This window comes from Octodon degus, unplaced genomic scaffold (assembly GCF_000260255.1).
Source record: "Octodon degus isolate 3935 unplaced genomic scaffold, OctDeg1.0 scaffold00179, whole genome shotgun sequence".
Taxonomy (NCBI): Eukaryota; Metazoa; Chordata; class Mammalia; order Rodentia; family Octodontidae; genus Octodon; species Octodon degus.
In genome coordinates this window covers 4,916,226-4,936,031 of record NW_004524755.1, presented here as the reverse complement: position 1 = coordinate 4,936,031, position 19,806 = coordinate 4,916,226, and the positions used below count along the sequence as shown (strand labels likewise).

Below are 19,806 nucleotides of genomic sequence, written 5' to 3'. Positions count from 1 at the left end.
GGGAACACTATTCTGCCAAAAAGAAAGACAAAATTGATTCACTTGGAGGAACACTGGATGCACCTCGAGACCATAATGCTCCATGAAATAAATCAGACACACAAGCTTAAATACTGCAGGGTTTCTCTTACAGGAGAAATTCAAACTATAAATTGGTAGGTTTTAACGGTGTCACAGCAGAGAAACATGCAGAAGGAAAAGGGAAAGGGGCTTTATTATAAAGGAAAAGGGACTTTATTATCTTAGAGGACACGGAGAGAATTGGGGAAGATAAGGAATTCTCTGGATTGGAGCAAAGGGGGCTGAGGCTTTTATGGCCTTTGCCAGGGGTGGGGCTTGAGGGGGAAGTTTAGATAGACCTGAGGAGCTGACTGGGGCCTTCCCTGAGGTGGTGGGAAAGGTGAAAGGAAACTGCATCCTGGGCTGAGTTGGAGCAGAAGCGGGGAGGTGGTCTCTGGGAAGATGAGCTGTTGTTTAAGGGCTTCAGCCATGTTGGATGACCACCATAATAATTCAGCAATTCTTACTAGGGCCATAACCTACCATAAGTGAGTTAAAGAGCAAAATCAAAGCTAGATAATAGGAAGCAGGAAGACAGAGTCTTTGCAGAAAGGAAGGGACCAAATGACGGAATGAAGGAGAGGGAAGGAGCCAGGAATGAAGATGTGCGCTGTGCGCACACCAGCTCCCCGCAGATGTGATCATGATGTCCTACGAACACGGATGATTGAAGCAAAAGCTCAGCTCTTGCACCACTTAGCCAAAGAACCTGGAGTCGGTCATTTGAATGCTGAGCCTCCGTTTTGTCATCTGAAAAGTGGGGATGATAACGGCACTGTGTATCTCACCAGGTCTTTGTGAAAATTGACCAATGTATATTACCTGGTAGAGCAGGGTGATACAAATAGTCGCCCTTGTTTTCATCATGTGGAAATTGCACTTAATTTGGGGCATGTTTATAACTGTAAACTTGTGTTTATAAGAGGAGCTTTCGGGGCCGGGGAGATGGCTCAGTAGGATAAGCGCTTGATGGCAAATGCAAGGATCTGAGTTCAATCCCCGGTTCCACAAAAAAAAGGAGGTTTCTTTTTTAAGAAACCCTTTGGTGGGACAACAAGATTCTAAAACAGGATCCAACAGAGGAACCATTTGGATCCTGACAGTTCCCAGAAGCTTTGTGGAAAGGTTTTTCCTCTTTGTCCAAATGATTGGTAGAATCCAGGAAGGAAACCTGGGAAGGGGGCTGGCAGGTGTTCTGAGACAGTAGAAACAAACAGGAGTAATCTTGTCACTTTAGATTTATACTTTCAAGTTGGGATATGCCACTGACATGAATTGATTTGTGCTAAGGGTTTTGAAAGATGCCATCTACCTTGGTTTTGAGAAATCTGTTGTTCTATTTGAGATAATACGCTTTGGCAAAGAAACCATTCCTTTAAAGTTTTTAGCTTTGGAAATAAGAAACCATTGATACCAAGCTTAAAGCTTTTGGAAAGTTAGAATTTTCCCAAATTACATTCCTGTGTCAAGGCCAGTGGGAAGGGGTCCAAGGCTGGCTGCAGGCAGCTTTGTAAAAGAAACACAGCAGCGATGTGCCCTGCACTGCTTCCTGCCCTGCCCAGTCCCCTGCGGCTCCTCTCTGCTCCCTGAGAAAAGTGGTGGTCACTAGCTGGGAGCAGGTCCTTAGGATACCTTTGATTGTAGGATTTGCCTTTTAGGCTTAGGCAAGAGAGTCTGCCTATTTTGAGAGGTTTTTCTGACATCCTTAAGTGTGGCAGGGAGGTTTTTTTAATGGAATAAAAGCTGGGAGCCTGTGAAATAACAGCTACCAATAATGTAGAGTTGGGCGCCCTACAAAGTACTTCCATATGGGATTTCTTTTTCTCTTCTACCTTTCCTGCTTTCTCTTCCTTTTCTTCCTCTTCCTCTCCCTCCTCAGACTTCTTTCTCCTTCCTTCTCCTTCCCATAGTGCTGGGGACAGAGTTCAGAGCCTCTCTCACACTGACCAAATGCTGTACCATGAGCCCCAGCCCTGGCTCCATGTGGGATTTTATCTTAGGGCACACAGTAGAAGGGGGGTGGTGAAGACAGCAGCCAGGTATCCAGGTTCCAAGCCCAGCTCTGCCTGGTGGGCAGGGTGAAGCTGTGTAAGCACTCTGCGTTTTGGCCTCCTGAACTGTAGAGTGGGATCTAGGGGAGACAGAAGGAGAGAGTCCATCTAAGTCACCTTAGCTTGGGGTGAGCGTGCCGCTGGAGCTGTGGATGTGCCAGCCACAGCTGTTCTGTCTCCTCACATTGCTAGTTCAACTGCAAATGTGCACAGTCGTGTTTGACACACCGGCGGTCCTGTGTGGTGTGTATTTCTGTCCCCTCTGTATAGATGCCAAAGGTCAAATGTCAGAGTGGGGTAAAGGGAGTGGCTTGCAGAGGGATGATTCGTAAGTGTCAGAGCTGAGATTTGAACCCAGACAATGTGATTTGTGTCCATGCCCTTGAGGACAGTGAGCAAGGAAAGACGGGGACCTTCATATGGGGTCCCAAACATGGACACAGCCATTTGTTGTTTCCTACAGGTTCTCTGAGCACAGGGACCCAGCTGAGCACAGGATTGCTCCGTGCTGTGTTTTGCTCTTCACCGTGGAAGAGCACAAGCTGACTGCGGTGGGTCCCTGTGAGGACTGAGGTTTATAAGGCCAGCGAGCACTGAGGTGCAAAGCCCAGCTGCTCTCTGGTGGCTTGGCACATCCTGTCCTGTCTGTCCTGTCCTGTCCTTCCTGGGCGCAGCTCCCTGCCTGTGAAGTGCCCGGGCTTCGTGAGGCTTGGAGGAGACAGATGGCCTCCAGAGCTCTTCTAGACAGGCTGTGGGTGCGTGCAGTCAGCTGATCCACTGCTGTTCCTGCTGTCACTTCCTTTCCATGGAAAGATACAGCAGAAGCTTGACCCCACTGCAGTAGTGTGGAGTTTGCATCTTAACTCGAGATTTCATAGCTTTAGAGCTGAGAGTCTGAAGGGAGGCTGCGAAGTGCAGTTGCCTTGGGGCCGGGGAGATGGCTCAGTGGAATAAGTGCTTCCCTGGCAAATGCAAGGGCCTGAGTTCAATCCCCGGTTCCACCAAAAAAAAAAAAAAAAAGTGCAGTTGCCTTATGCTGCAAGGTGTTGCACATTTTCTGCACGTGAAGCAGATGCTTAGGAATGTTTCCTGCAAAGGAGTCTTAAGAGCTTCTTGTGGCGCAGCAGCGAGCGACAGAGCTGGCCTGGGCACCACAGCTCTGCTGCCTAGAGGGCCGACCAGACTGCTGGGACTTCAGAACGCTGCCGATTCTTTAATGATAGACTGAAGAAGCTTTTGAAAACAAAATAAAGTCCAAGCAACCTACAATCTCCTCTTTCTCCCCACAGTCCCCTGCAAAGCAGACCTGCAGATAATGTAATGGTGCTTCTACACAGCCGTCATTTACATAGCTAGGTCAGAGCACTGACTGGAGTAACCTTTGTTTGCTGGGACTAAGCACCAGTGAGATGCCTGTGCCCCCTGTGGCGAGGAAGGAGCAGCCGCCTATGTGACCAGGCCCTGGAGATTACCAGGAAAGCCTCTGCAAACATAACTCAGTGGCCTTATACATTCACCTTGTTTATATTTAAATACATTAATTAAAAACATTTTTTATGAGTCCCTGTTTGGAGCGCGCCCTGGTCATGTTGTTCGTGGGGCGTCCCACACTGTCATTCTTTTCATATCCGTTGCCCATCCCCCTCCATCTCTTGCTCCTTTTCCCATTTTCAAAAGATCTGGCTCCCTTTCCTGGTGGCTGTTTTGGATTTTGCTCCCTATTTATGCTTTGGGTTTCTCATATTAGAGAGACCACGTGCTTTTGAAGCTTGGGTATCTGAGTTATTTCACTTAATTTGATGGCTCCAAGATGCATCCGTTTCCAACGAGTGCCTCAGGTTTACCCTTCTGTGCGGCAGAGGAGTGCTCCACGGGTGCATAAATGTTGCCTGAAGCCTCATCTTACAGTGGATGGTGGCCTGGGTAAGGTGTGTAGACAAGTAGGAAGTCCCAGCAAGAGCCCCCAATGCCCAGCCCAGTTTTCCACGTTGAAGTGCAAATAAATGAAGTTCGTGTTTCAGCAAGACCAGCCAGGGGCCTGCAGAGTCCTGCACCTGGCAGTCCTGGGCTGGGAAGCAGGAATCCCTTTTCAGAGGAGGAGACCTTGACCTAGCAGGGAAGTTTGTCCTGGGTTGTGTCACACTTGCACCGCTGGATTTCACTTTCTGAAACATGAGCCTCGACCCCCCTATACAATGAAAGCCACACATTAAGGCCAATCACAGGGCTTTAGACTGGAGTCTCTTGCTGCATTGCTGCACAAGGACTTCTCTCAGTGACGATGACCTTGTCTTTGAGATCTTCCTCCTTCTCTTTCCGCAGACGACCCTAAGGTCATCATCGCCAATCTCACGGTGAGTGTTGCCAGTCTCTGGGCCTGTGCCCTGCTAGCCGGGCCTTGGCTCCCCCTCATGCTCTGTGTTCACCTCCCCTGTGGGCGGGAGGAGCCTTGGGGTTGGCATTGCTCTTGGGCCCAGGCTCGCCAGGCAAGAGTTTGTCAAGAATCTCTCACTCCCCAAGAGCCAACTTCGTCCTGGGTAAAGCTATCTCAACCTCATTGAATTTACAGGATTTTAGCACATGTTATTTGATAGGGGAAAATAGATTCTAGTTACTCACTGATCCTTTTTCGTTTGGCTTACAAGTGCCTTCAAATTTGAAGGGATGGAATATTTAGGACTTGTTGTGGAAGACATTCCGTGTGAAGACTGACTTTCCTTTCTATTGCAGTGTAAAAAACCAGACCAGCACTTCAAACCTTACCTGAAGCAGCACCTTCCCAAACGCCTGCACTACGCCAACAACAGGAGGATCGAGGACATCCACTTGCTGGTGGACCGCAGATGGCACGTGGCGAGGTAACCTGGGGACTGGCTTCCCCGGTGCTCATCTTAAAGCCTCTTTTTGGCAACTGGAAATAATTTAAGGTTCCTGGCCATCAGAAAGGAGATCTCAGGTGGCACTCTCACAGCTTCCAAAGGTCCTGTGTCCTGGAGGAGTCCTTTGTGCCGTGACTGCGCATTCCTTCGTTACCAGTGTCCATAGCCTGGTGTCCCTTTGTAGTCTGCCAGTGTATCCATGTGTGAATTTGCTTTTTTGAATTGACGTTGTAACTTCTATTTTTGTTACTTGAACAAGTTAAAAATACAGCTGGGACTGCCCCATAGCGCACTGGGCTGATTTGGTTTTGGTTGATGTGACTTGCATTGCTATGACTTTGTCTATAGCGATGTTCACGGAGGACTTCAAGAAGAATTCATTTTAAGAGCTCTGTTATTGTACACATGTTTTACATTGCTTTGGGTATTTTCTTTCTTTTTTTTTTTTTTTTGTTCCTCGAATGCCTTCAGGGCACTTTTGGCCAGCGGGAGAGGTGTGAGGTTCGAACTCCAGCAACCTGAGGCTGACAGCTTTGTGGAAGCAGCCACTTAAAGGCCTGAGCTAGGGCCAGGCCCCCGCTTTGGGTATTTTCAATGTTTACATTCTTTTGAACTGCGCAGACCCTCTTGCCTCAAATACAACATCCTTTGCTTTGGAAGTGAGCAGAAGGCGTGTCTTAGGCTCTTGATAGGATTAAAGACTGAGCAGTAAAAGTCACCCATTTTCACACACACCTAGGCACAGCTCTTTTGCATGCACTCTTGGCTCAGTATTCTTCCTAAGGAAGAGTTGTGAATCTGCAGCCATGATTGAGGAGGTATGACGTGTGCTCTAGCTCGGTTCTCCGATGAGTTCACAAGGGAGAGAAGATAAAGTTGGTCCCTTAGGGAGAGATATCAGAGTGAACTCTCAGGAAGATGCAAGTGACAAGCACAGACACATGCTACTGCCATTGCAAAGGGAGTAGAGCTAGAGTTATGTACATGGGGCCATGAGAGGAGACACATAGAGACCAGAAGTAACCGATACCACATGGAACAGACACCAGGAGTTCTCATAGGAAGACCACTGGCTGTGCGCACAGTGTCCTGGCTGCCCAGGGCCCCTGAAGGTCACATTATGTGTGGGGCATCTGGGAAGAGAGAGACGCTTGATGCAGGTGGTAGGTTGATATGAGGACAACACAGAGCTGAGCAGAAGTTCAGAGAAAAACAATGGCAGTCTAGACCAAAGTTGGGCATGTTAATCAGCAGCAAAGTTTTGAGCCTACCTCTGGCATTCCTGAGCTGTAATCTGCATGCATGTCATCACCTCATGCTCTGGGAACTCCTTGTGCATTTGTTAGATGTCCCCTTGCCCTGCACTTTACGCTAGTGCCCTGTACCTGCAGGCCCGGAGGCAATACTTACATTAACAAATACAAACATTTTTGGGGAAAGAGCCATAGGAAATTTATGAAAGAGTCTTCCTGTCATAAGAGGGACTATCAAATGAACAGCATTTCCATTTTCTAAGTATTGTTTTTTTTTAATGTATGTGGTACAGGGTCTCACTATGCAGCTCGGACTTATAGTAATCCTTCTGTTTTCAGCCTCCCTGGCATTGGGATTACAGGCCTGCACCATCACTCTCAGTCTTAGTGGCTGGGCATTTCCATTTTATACTTCTCAGCAGAGATAGTATTAAGTGAGACCAGGATTTTGTTAGGTATTTTACTACACTGGCCATCAGAATTCAGCCAGTCACTGGCACATCAGGCATCCATCATGACCAGAAGGGCTTCTTTGTTCCCTAGGTGCAAAGAGGGTCCAGCATATGTGAATCAGTAAATGTGATTCTCCATATAAGCAGAAGTAAAAACAGACATCACAGGGTCATCTCAGCCGATGTAGAGAAAGCCTTTGACAAAATCTCACATCTACTCGTGATAGAACCCCTGGAGCAAATAAGTATAGATTATCTCAATCTGACAAAGGCATTTATGACAAAGCTACTGCCAACATCATATTTTCTTTTAAAATATTTAAAGGGCTAGCCTGACAGCTCAGCGGATTAAAGCGCCTGCTTAAATAGAGCGCAGTGGCTGGGGCTCGATTTCTGGTGTGCCCTGCCAGCCCTACCCATGGGGCATGCTGAGACAGCAATCGGGACTGGGTGTGGTGGTGCGCGCCTATAATCCCAGCACTTGGGAGGCTGAAAACAGGAGAATCACTACAAGTCCGATCTATGTAGTGGGACCCTGTAGACCCTGTCCTAAATACAGAAAGAAAAAAAACATTAAGAAAAAGTATTTATTCATTTATTTATTTAGTTGGTACAGAGTCTTGCTACGCAGTTCAGACTCATAGTAATCCTGTCTCAGCCTGCCTAGTGGGGGGATTACAGGCGAGCACCACCATGCTGGGCTTTGCTGGCCTACATAGTACGCCTGGGGTCCTGGGGCGTGCAGTACTGGGGATCCAACCCGGGTCACTGTGCTTGCCAGGCGGGTGCTTAGACTGCTGAGCAGTCTCCCTAGCTCTGCCCACACACTAGCTTTCCCTCTGAAGTCAGGAATAAGTCAAAGATCTCCACTAGCCCCACTCCTATTCAGTGTAGTGCTCACTAGAAGTTTCCTCTAGTTGGATTGTGAAGATGGGAAATTCATGCAGGAATGTTTTCGTAGCACACAGACCTGCGTTCATTGATTGACCCTGAGCCTAGGGGCGGTGTGGGGAGGGGCAGCAGCAGCAGGTGAGTGAAGGCCCACAGTTGAAAGCCTCACGGTCTCGAAGTGAGGGACACAGTATGGCCCACGGAGGGTCCCTGTTATTTGTTAAAGGAGACAAATCGTCTTTCAAAAACTCCTTCTCAGACACCCTTTTTGCACCCTGAAACTGGCTCTTTATCGGAGTGATTTCAGGAGAAACACTGACTGACCCTATCATTGTTTCAAGCAGGAAATCTTTGGACGCCTCTAAGAAACCTGTGGGGAAGTGTTTTTTCCAGGGGGACCATGGATTTGATAACAAGGTCAACAGCATGCAGGTATGGTCACGGAGCCAGGGAGGGGTGCTGCCTCTTGGTGACTGTCACAAGGGAGCGGTGGGTGGTTTTCATATAGAGGAAGGGCTGGCCCTGAATCTCGGTGGTGGCTAATTGCTTTCGTGTTTTCTTTCCTTTTGCAAGACTGTTTTTGTAGGTTATGGCCCATCATTTAAATACAAGACTAAAGTGCCCCCATTTGAAAACATCGAACTTTACAACGTCATGTGTGGTAAGTCACTTATTTCAATCAAACCTGGTGAGCTAATCTTTAGTTCATACACTGACTCCTTCGACATCAGAGAAAGAAAGGAGGTGTCTCTTTTTAGACCACCTCCTCTCCCCCTTGATTCAGAGGAGGAGTAGCATCCTCTTCTAAGGCTACCTTGTCTCCATCGACAGTCGCCTCACCGGGAGCTTTCATGGTGTTGGTGTTGGCAGCCTTGGCTGCCCCAACAGAGCATCAGAGTCTGACACCACTGGTCAGAGCCCCGCTGGAGCAAGAGCTCCCCACAGAGCCTTCTCCCACACCTCTCTTGCTGCAGCCCAGCTAAAACCTTGCCGGCTTGCCCCCAGGCCAGCTATTTATGTGCTTCTAATTATTTTTCTTCCTTGAGCTTCTAGCTGCTGAATGAGGACAGCTTTCCTATTTGGCCAGGGAGTGCTGGTCTGGTGGTCAGAGGGGGAGCCTTCGAGTCCCAGCTCCCGGGCGCTCTTGCCATCCTGGTGGCTGGCTGCCCCTGCCCCGTCTCAGCTTAGGTGCTGTCCTGGGTGCCAGCCTGGCAGCAGATCGCTTGCTGTGAAATCAGCCCGGTGCTGTGAGGCATGTGGCCAAAGCCTCCTCTTGTGCACACCTTCTGAGGAGGGCATGAGCGGGCAGGCTTGTGCGTATTTACTGGTTACGGTCTCGTTTCAAAATTTGGGTTTAAAAAGTCCCAGGGAAGGACAGTGATGCGGATCGATCATTGCTGATGGCATTGGCAGGCCCTGTTCCCCCGCTGCTTGACTTGGGAAATTTCTCTCTCTGCTCCTGGTGAAACCTGAATGGGGTGGCCGTCTCAGTTTGGGCTTGTGTGATTCTGATTTGTGTTTGGCCTTTACAGACCCCTGGGAGGGGAAAGCTTTTGACCCTCATTGTAACTTATCACAAACACAGAAGAAGCTTGTGACTCATTTGCTTTGCTTCAGATCTCCTGGGATTAAAACCTGCTCCTAACAATGGAACCCACGGAAGCTTGAATCACCTGCTGCGCAGCAATACCTTCCGGCCAGTGATGCCTGAGGAGGTCACCAGGCCGAACTACCCGGGGGTCATGTACCTGCAGTCGGACTTCGACCTGGGCTGCACCTGTGATGATAAGGTAGAACCAAAGGTAGAAATGATCTTTGTCTCTCTCTTGGAGGAGCTGGAGGGGTGTGGAGTAGCACTGTCCCTAGAACTTCCTGTGATGGTGAAATGATTTATATTGCCGCCATCTGAAATGCAGTCACAGGCTGGCTTGGTGGCAAAACCTAAAATTTTAGTCTTTCTGTTTCAAGTTGAGGTTGGAAGAATCACGTTGGGTAGCAGAGGCGGAGGGAGGGAAGGGTGGAGGAGTTCTGAGTTGTGGAGCTCCAGCTCCCAGCCCGAGCTCTTTCTTTCATTGGCTCATGGATAGCAGGGCTGTCAGTCCTGGTCCTCACAGTGAACAGGTGGCAGTGCAGGTGCGACTTTCAAAGACTCTTTTGGAAGGCTGTTTCCGCTGCATTTGATGAGAGCCGAAGTCACAAAGGCTGTGCCGGGTGGGTGGGGTCTGTGAGGAGCTGAGCTTGGGGCCAGCAGGGCATCTCATGGAGAGGAAGGGAGATTGTATTTGGAAGGTGACGGCAGCTAGTGCACTACGACCTGGCAGAGAAGGGGTGGGGACAGTAGCTCGCCTCTCTCCTCTGCTCCCCTGCAGATGTGACCTGTGGTGAAGCTGAACATGGAGCCAGAGTGTGCTCTTGGGTGCGGCTCCGGGGCCTGCTCCCGAGGACATGGAGCAGGGTGGGGAGGGGTGCATGCAGGGAGTGGTGTCATTGCAGCGAGCCCCTAGCAAGCACGATGCAAGGGTTTGGATACCAGATTCCAGCACTGAGAAATAGTTGTGCATTGAATAGTGGGTCAGGGACATTTATAGCTGCCAGTCAGTGCTGCTACTGGCAGGGGTTATCCAGCGCTGCTACCCTGAGCTGGGTGATGCTGTGCATGTGTATGTGGTGTAGTTTTGTTACTATAGATATATGTGGGATTTTTCTGTTATGCCCTAGCAAACAGAAAACAGTTCTCTTGTTGCACAGTCTCCCTGCCCTGCCCCTTTCACCCTCCTGGACTCCTGGGAGTCTGAGACCTGAGGCCAGCTTAGCACTGGAGGAATCCTTTTGCCCTTCTTCCTTTTTTATCCCTGTCTTGCTTTGGCTGCCACTAAGAACCACACAGGTGAATTATTACGAGGGAGGCAATGCTGGGTCTCAGAGGGGTGAGGCAAGTGGCCAGAGCCAGCAGGAAGTTCTCTTGGGAAGCAGGTTCGAAAGTGCAGCGTGGTCTGCTAGCTGCAGCTTGCATTCTGAGTTACCTTCTCTGGAGAGAGAGCAGCCTTTTGAATGTCTTATCTGAAGTTATTTTAGAGGCATTCTGGTTTGTTTTTATTTTTTCCTGTGGGTTTCTCCAAAAGGTTACTTTTCTTTCCTTAAAAACAAAAACAACACAAAAAGCACACTGTCAGGCATACAGAAGCAAGACTAGTGCAGTGCAGCCCAGGACCCAGCTTGTAAGGAGGAGAGAGCATCAGAGGCTAGTGGATGTGAGCGCCTCCTTCTGGGCCTTCTTCCTTCCTATCAGAGTTAACTGGGACTCAGGATACAGTGTGTGCGGCTCCTCTGCGGGCCTCGGTACCACTTTCCTCTCTGTATGCATCTTTCAAATAAAATGTGAGGTGACTTGGAGTATGGTTCCTAAATATACTACGGTATGGTTTTGCATTTTATACATTATGCATTATGTGACAGGAATCAGACAGTTATTTTATTCATGATGTGTTTTTAGAGAGATTTATGCATATCATGAAATGTTAGCTCACTCATTTTAAATTATATTGAGTTGCCTAAGTGTGCCATGCTGACTTTCTCCATGTTCCTGTTTGAGAACATTGGTGATTTCCAGATGTTCATTCTTAACCAACAGTGCTGTTATAGCCGTTGCTGTAAAGTCTTTTCTATACACATGTGTCAGACAACACTGGGGGGAGTAGCTGAGACACTGGCTTTTAGACTGTTGAGGTATTACTTTTGTAGGGTGGAAGTTATTTAGCATACCTCGGGATCAATAGGAACTACTGCATTACATATACATAAGTTATTTTGTGTGTAGTGGTTATTATATGCAGCCATCATTACCATTGTGAGAAGTTGGTACAGTGCTTATCCACAGGCTTAAGGAAAAGAAACTGAACAACAGAGAAGTTAAAGAAGACACGGGTTAGGGAGATAGATAGCTCAGTAGCATAAGCGCCTGCCTGGCAAGTGCAAGGTCTAGAGTTCGATCCCTGGTACTGAAACAAAGGTCAGCTGGCATCTTAACACATGACCCAGCGCCATTTCCAATCTGAGTAAACCAAGGCAAGGAAACCAGTGGGTGTTGTTTTAAAAACAAAATTAGCAGAATGCTAAGTAGGATGCAGGAAAGAAATAACATTTCCGATTTTCTTTCTTGTCTCCTTTCTTGGTTTTCGCATGTGAAGAACAAATTGGATGAACTCAACACGCGCCTTCATACCAAAGCGTCTACCGAAGGTAAGGGATTGTTCGGGGCAATGATTAGATAAATGTTGTTTTCTAGTTTTTTAAAAATGGAGCACCTTCTATTTACTTTATAGTGTTCACATAACCTTTGAACACTTCATCTTTGTATTACAAAGTGCCACTTTCACCCATCTGGCAAAGGGTGTGCATTTATTCTACCGTGCAGGTTGACAGCTGAATGAGAGAATTCGAGTCACTGTTTTGCTCTGTTCAACAGCTTCTAAGCCCTCAGAAAGATAGGTGACCTGTTGCACATCTGCTGGGTCATGTTTTAAGATGCCAGTGGTTACTCCTGCAGAGAGAATGGTGGTCCCAGCTGTAAAGAAAAGGACCAGATGTGTACATACATGTACCGACTCTCCAGGATGAATATACTTACTATATAACATGAACATACACTAATCCAAACACTGAATGAAACTACCTCCCTGGAGACTGAGAGTTGGTGTTGCAGAGGTGAGAAAGACGGAGGACGCAAGTCAGAATTCCTTCTTTACATAAGGGCTCATTAAAAAATATTTTGATTAAGAGATGTTTGTGATCCATAATGAATAAATTCCTGCTGGGGAGTTGGCACAGGTACACACCTCACCTTAAAGGCTCCTTGTGAGCTCTAGTATTCTGTTTTACATACAAGGATAATAATAGTTTGTTAGCAATTTTTGGCAGAATTTTGACATGACAGATTAAAAAAAGGCTAAGCAATTTGTCCCTCAAAAGACACAAGTCCTGCTCACATTTTTGTGAGCAGACTTAAGCTACGTGTGGCTCTGCCCCGTGCGCCCTCCTTAGCCTGGAATGTGGCCTGAAAGAGCTGTCGATGTCTGGGACAGGCCTGCCCGTGAGAGCACAGAGCCTGGAAACGGAGCTCGGGGCTTTGGCTTTCTGGGGTATGCGTCCTTCCCTTTCCGGGCACCAGCCACAGTCAGGCATGGGCTAGCGGTGCTGTAGGGAAGTGTGTTGTTCCCACCAGGGCTCTGCCCTGCAAGTCGCAAGGCAATGGGTGTGGCAGAAAATAACTAGGAACGACAGCAGAAGCTACGATGCACGTTCTTCCTCTGATTTTGAAGTTCCAGGACTTTAGAAGAAAATGTAAGAGGGTGGAGAGGGCTGGACTGGCTCCGCTAGTAGACGGGCCACGGGGAAGGGCTGGGAGCGCACTGCACAGGCAGCCACGCTCGAGCCACGCAGGAAAGCAGTGCGCGGTCGCCCCCACCCAGCCGGTCGGCAGCGCACGTGTGGCTCTGGGTACCATGTGCACCATTTCCAATCTGAGTAAACCAAGTCGAGGAAACAAACAAGAACCTGCCTCTCCCTTCCTTTTCTGTAGCCACAGCCTCTTCTTTTTCCGCTCGATCACAGAGCACGCAGACTCTGACATTCCACTGGATAAACGCACTTTTAAAGGCAGGACTGCGCTGTGGAAGCTGAGCGCGCGCTCCGCCGGGGTTTGCAGTGTGCAGAGCCTGTGCTCTGGCGGCTCCGCAGGGTCATTATAAATAAGGAGGCTGGGGTGTTGCTGGGTCAGGGGGGTCCAGGAGGTCACATGACGTGAGTTCCAAACTGTCAACAAAGAAATACAAAATGTTTCTAGTCTGAAAGTTGCTGATGAAACTATAATTATCACATTTGATGGACTCCCATGGTTTTGCTGATTTAAACTCTGCCGGTGGTCCTAAGACATTTCTGAGAAAAGAGCCTGCCTGCATCTGCTGCTGCCTGGTGGCTGTGTGACAGACTCAGTCCTAGACTCAGAAGGAAAGGTAGCAGCAGGCGTGACTCCCGGACTTAGGTCTTTCTTCAAATACCCCTGAAGCTTCATGCCATGTATTGTCATGAAAAGAGAGCCCTGTAGTTTCCTTCAGCATTTGTTGAGTGCGAGCCCTGGGCTGGCTCTGGTTTCTCAGAGGCTCTTCCTGTGCTGATGGTTTCTCACCCATAGGTTCAAAATGGTGCTGTGGAATGACAGGGGAGACACATAGAGCACACACCCTTGGTGTGCTTGTGGGCTAGGCACAGCCTTTGCAGCTACGAGACAGATTTAAAATACTGAAGGAAGGAGCAATAATTCCATATCATTGCATTATATTTTTATCATATATTTATTTATTTGGTTCAGAGTCTCACTACGCAGCTCAGACTCATAGTGATCCTCCTGTCTCAGCCTTCCCAGCGCTGGGATTACAGGCGTGCACCACCACACCCAGTTTCCCTGGCTGGCTTGGTTCAGGGCCAGCACAGCATGTGGTTCAGGGATCGAACCTGGGTTCTTGTGCTTACTGGGCAGGCTCTTAGACCACTGAGCTATCTTCCTGGCCCCTCATTGCATTATAATATGCAAAACATTTTTGTGTTTAGATTCTGGAATGTGTCTAGATATTAATATCCTTTGTTCTATTTGTCTCTCTGTCTTTGGGTCTAGTCTCTCGCCTCCCGCAGGGAATCTCTCTGTCATTTCTTCAGGAGTGGAGCAGTATGTCTCAGTCTCAGTCCTTTCAGGTCTTGGGGTGTGTCCTGCACGGTGAACCCCAACCTCCCGCGCAGCGTGCTCTGCTTGCTCCACGGGGCAGAGCTGCGTGAGCACGGGTTGCTGTGCGTGTGCAGGTGTGTTAGGTTCAGAGGAATTGTTTCCCCTTTCTGCATATGCTGGGATATATGCTGATGCTTATAAAGCATTTAAAAAATTAAATTTTTATACAAATATAAAGGTGTATGATTTTTATTCATTGTTTAAAGCACAGATGTAGATAATTGATGTTTTTCAACGTAAGCGCAGAATAAGCGCAGGTATGAATGTTTTTGCGTCAGAGCCCGTAAATGTCCTAAGAGGCCCAGAGGAAGCACAGGTGCAAAAGCTGGCACAGACCAGCAGCAAAACGACCTGGGGAGCATTTGAGGTTAAAAAAAAGATGGTAAGTTAATCTTAGGCACTATTTTACCGTAAATACTTGAATGAAGAGGGAGAAAAGTGTCATCTTCAAAAAACAGTGATCTACAATGCTTGTTAAAATCAGAACATTTCTAGAGAGATGGTAAATTCTGGGCCTTAATTGCGTGATAGTTGCTGTTTGTGGGGTCCATGCGCTACTAATCTCTTGACAATTACCGTGGGACGAGAATTTGTTTTCTTGTGACACTGAAGCAATGGGCGAATGAATGGAATGTAATTTTTGTGTGTGGTTCTAGAGATGGAAAGCAGGCCGTGCATGAGCCCAGCAAGTTCTCTGCCCCTGAGCCACCCGCACCCCTTTTTGTTTGTTGAGACAAGGTCTCACCATTCAGTTTGGGCTGGCCCTAAACTCCCCACAACCCTCTGCCCTAGCGCTGGCATGAGCAGTGTGTGCCACCAGGCCTGGCTGAAATGAAAAACTTAAAATCTCTCATAGCAGACATTTCTGGCAGGAAAGCCAGGTATCATTTTCACTGTCAGAATAAGTGAACAATTTATTTTCCTGATAGTCTTTTCTCTATTTACACTGCTATGAAAATGTGTGACTCCTTGAGTTAGCACTCAGGGTTCTTCTTTTTTATTTATTTATATTTTTTAATTTTTTTGGTGGAACATTGAGCCCTTGTACTTGCCAGGCAAGCGCTTATTCTGCTGAGCTATCTCTCCAGCCCCCCAAGGGTTATCTTTTGTGAACAGGATTTAAAAATCATTGCACCACCTGTATATGGTTACCTTTTTCCCACACATGATAAAAAGTTAGTTTGGGTAGAAATGATGATTTCTAGTCATTATTAATTCTTGCTAACTTTGAAGCAGATTCCTGAATACAGTTAGACAGAGACTAGCTCGCTGTTTTCCATTCTGAAATGTTTCTTATTTTTTCCTGTTTCTTTGGAGACTTTAGTCTTGTTAGAAGGAAAGACATATCCTCATGTTTCTTTCTGTGTGTGTCTGTGAATAATTTTGGGGAAAGCTGGAATGGATCAACATACACACACATACGCAGTATATTGTATGCAATTTATAGGAGTTATGATAAATTTCATGATGGACACAAAATTTTGATAATTCTTGCTTATCAATATTCATTGTAGACACTGAAGTAAAGCGTGTATCCTTTATTAAACCCCTACAAGCACCACGTTGAGTGGTGACTGAGTTTGGTGCTTTATATATTTTATTTCGAACAGTCCAGTGCTTCAGGAAGACAGAAGACTTTATGGGCTTACATTATGGAATTACAGAGCTGTCAAGCTGAGCTGAGATTGGCTGTAAGACTGTGTGCTGCTTAAGCCTGTGTGATCTCCCTGAAAATGCTTCCTATGCTGAGTGTTGGCCTAAAGAGAGACTGTCAAGAGAGAATGCCAGGTCACATCGGGGTTTGGAAGTTGTTTCTGGAATCCTAAGTGGCTTGCTCCAAACTGTTTATCTTCATTAGAGATTACTGCTGGTGTGTTCATAGGCATTACTCAGAAGTAGCTGGACTTCCCTTCTGATGTCCTCCAGTAGGGTGAGCGTGCATACAGTATCCAAGGGGAGTCTGCCCAAGTGACTGAGGAAAATAATAATGTGCCAGAAGGTTGGAGACCTCGTGTAGGTGCTGCTATGCGGCTGAGTTATGTTGTACAAGCCATAAAGCTCCATTTCTTTGATCATAACGTGGAACTATCTATCCTGAGTCTATCTCAGGATTACGTCAGGCATGGCCTATGTAGACACCAGCCCAATATTTTTATTTTTTGATAAAGAACTGACTGACTTGGCTGCAAGTATCTATGAAGTAGTTATTATGTGATCAGGAGGTGGAGGACAAGGTGTGGTAACATGGATAAAGTCCCCGTCAGCATAGTTGGGCTTCTGTGTAGGATTTAGCAAGTAGATGAACGAAGGGTCATGTTTTAAGGGTTAAGGTGAAAACAACTGAGGCACTAACGGAGGACTATGGATCTCTGGAGGAGGGAGACATGGCTGCATGTAATAAGCACTTGCAAGGCAAAGAAGGAGAAAGGACACAGGAAAAGGCACGGTCTTGTGTAGAGGTTTTGTGGTACAGTGTAAAAACATATTATTGTGGGGGTGAATGTTTAAAAAAAATAACAAAAACAAGAAAAGGAGAGATTTTTCGTGTGGCTCCCAGTCAGCCCACCAATCTGGGAATATGAATCAGGAAGCTGAGGAGGGAAAAGAAATACACACTTGAGTCCATGTGACCCAGCTTTGGAAGACAGAAGGAGTAAGTGCCGGTGGAGTCCACACCACTTAAAAAGATTGGCCTCCCAGGACCTTGCCAAGTGTGGTATTTGGAGGAGAACCTTGGCATGGAGTGGAGTGCCGGAGACTGCACCGTAAACAGGCCGAGGGCGTGGAAGGAGCGCTGTCCGGAACCCTGTGAGAGCGGGCCCGACCCGCACAGCTCCCAGGACAGGGCAGGGCTTGTGGGCCTGGGCGCAGTGGCAGGGAAAGGGGGATTGGTGTCTACTGTCCTGCTGCACAGTAGGGCGACGACAGCTGACAAAAATTGAGTAAATACTTTAAAATAGCTAGTAGGACATTAAACGTTCCCAACACCAAAATGCGCTACGTGGTTGAGTGCAAACACTCCGATCACGCCAACCTGACGATGGCCGTCCCAGTGTGTCCACGTACTGAACATCCCTGCGCCCGCAACCGCACGGTTATTGTGTGGAGGGTTTTGGAAGGACTTAAAAGGTGAATACTAAAAGCTGTGGGCACTCTCGTTACTAAGACCGAGTCATTTACTGGAGGAAAACATAAAAAAAGAAATGATAGGAACATGCTCCCAAAACGGAGGGCTCCGGCTGGGTTTTGCGATAAAGTCCCTAACACGTGTAAAGACGGAGGTTTCAGAATAGCGTTTGGCCTGAGTAGGAGTTTCTTCTAAACACCAGTGCACCGTGTGGCCCACCCAGGAGGTCGTATAGACTCCTGGAGTCAGGCTATGGCAGAGGAGCCGTGATTCTTTGATACTTGGTAAACTGAAGAAGTAAAATCTAAATTTTGATGCTGGACCTTAAAACGTGTGTATCTCGCTGCAAAGATTACTTCTTGTTTGGATGAAACTAGTAACACCAGGTGGTTTTAAAAAAATTCTGGGTGGGAGGAGAGGGTCAGTTGGGGATCTTGGTTCATCTTAGGAGGTTGTCAAAACTACTGTATTTTTTCCTATGCCCAATAAAGGTGGAATAAAAGCAAATGAGATAATAATATATAGTTGTGCTCCGGCTCTGTTCCAAAAACTGCAGTTGTGTCAATAGTTTGAAAGTCAAAGCCCAAAGTTCTGAAGTGAACCGAGTCAATATCCACAGAGCAGTAGAGATGGAGGAGTTGTCCTGGGGAGACTTCAGAAGAGAACGAATTTGAAGATGTCCTGGCAGCCTTGTGCTTCTTGTCCCTGTCTTCCTCAGGCATCTTCCACAGTGGCCAGATTCTGTGAGCATATTATTTGTCATGCACTTAGAGAATGAAATGAATATTATTAACAGTTATGCCAGGGCCATGGGCATAAGCTGGGACGTATTGTCACCCTGCCTTAATTTCTTTTGTGCTGCAAAGGACACCATTGGTGTCTTCTCAACCCACTTGTGACAGTGGTCATACTGCGTGCCATCATGCCCCACAGACAGCTCTGGTGGAAGCAGACCCCGTTGTGCCGTGGTTATCGGCACCATGTCCGTCTTTCCCATCGAAGTGCAAGCGCTGTGAGGGTTAGGGCTCTGTCTCGTCCACCTGGCTCACCCTCTCCATCCTGCAGCTCAAAGCCTGGCACAAAGAGCTCCCAGTAAATGTTTGGTGGGAAGGCTGTGCTCATGGATGAACTGGGGAAAAAGAGAAGTGGTAGAATTGGTGGAGAAGACCAGAAAGGTTATTGCTGGTGGAGAGAAAAGAATGTAGAATGGGAGCGAGCTGCCAGCAAGGATGGTGAGAAGGGTGTTGTCCATAAATCAGCCCCGTGGACAGAAGGGCAGAGCCAGGGGAGACTGCGGATGCTCACGTTGTTGCTTGGTGGCTGCTTTAAGGAGGGCTTTACAGCGAAAGCATGTTGCCAGTTTTGCTTCTGTGTGCTGGGCGGCTGTAGTTTGCATTTGGAGAACTGTGCTCAGTAAGCCCGAGATGCCAAGAGAAGAGCTTCTCAAGGAATTCTGTTACTTCTGCTTCCTGCTGAAGCCAGGAAGTTCAGAGGCAGCCACAAGGAAAACTTGAGTGGAAGGTTTGAACCTAGAAAAAGTTTTGTTCGAGTTGGAGGGTCTAGGTTGCTTGACTGCCTTCAGCGCCACGGTAAGTACGCTCTGCTTCTCGTGTTTCTTAGGTTTGACTTGTTTCATGTTGTCCTGCTACATTCTGCTTCTCGTGTTTCTTAGGTTTGACTTGTTTCATGCTGTTGCGCTACATTCTGATTCTTTGGGGTAGGCCTCCAAATTTGGCAGCTTGAGCAAAGCTGCTGCACCCACAGCAGTGGCGAGGAGGCCGCACCCAGCAGGCAGGCTTGTAATGTTGCTGGCTGGGCTGCCTAGACCCGCAGTTCTACACGGGAGGCTCTTGCAAAGTGACCTATGCAGGTCTTCTCCGTTGCTTTCAGAGAATGATAACATCTTAATAAAAGCGCCATGTATACATACTTTAATAAATAATTGCCAGAACTGTTTTTTTTTTCCAATAAAAAGATAATTTTCAAAGATTTTTTTATCACTTAAGAGACCCCGAATTGCCTGAACCTCAATCTCTAAATGTTTCGGTCTATAGGCATCCCAGATTCCAAGAACCAATGGAAGTTGTAGTTTATTCTGAAATGAAGGTGTGCAGACTCTTCCTAAGAGTGAGATTTTAGGCCTCTAAAATCTTTCCCAAAAGGAGAACTTCCCACTGCAGATCTGGCTCTGCATTCAGGGGTCTTAAGCAAGTTCTTCTGTAAAGACGGACCTCTCTGCTCTGGATGCCAGGGCCCTGCCGAGTGCCCACTTACTTTATCCGTGTGTGCTCCTCCAAGCTCCTGCCTAAAGAGTT

General features: G+C 47.5%; 1 protein-coding gene across 1 annotated transcript in view; it reads left to right on the top strand.

The window, feature by feature from the left end:
* Positions 1-19,806, top strand: part of Enpp2 (ectonucleotide pyrophosphatase/phosphodiesterase 2) — a 79,479-nt gene that overhangs the window by 48,512 nt on the left and 11,161 nt on the right. The window contains exons 14-19 of the mRNA XM_012517448.2: positions 4,434-4,465; positions 4,842-4,969; positions 7,931-8,018; positions 8,160-8,247; positions 9,204-9,376; positions 11,774-11,825. Of these exons, the coding sequence (XP_012372902.1) occupies positions 4,434-4,465; positions 4,842-4,969; positions 7,931-8,018; positions 8,160-8,247; positions 9,204-9,376; positions 11,774-11,825 (561 nt within the window). The remainder of the gene's footprint in view (positions 1-4,433; positions 4,466-4,841; positions 4,970-7,930; positions 8,019-8,159; positions 8,248-9,203; positions 9,377-11,773; positions 11,826-19,806) is intronic.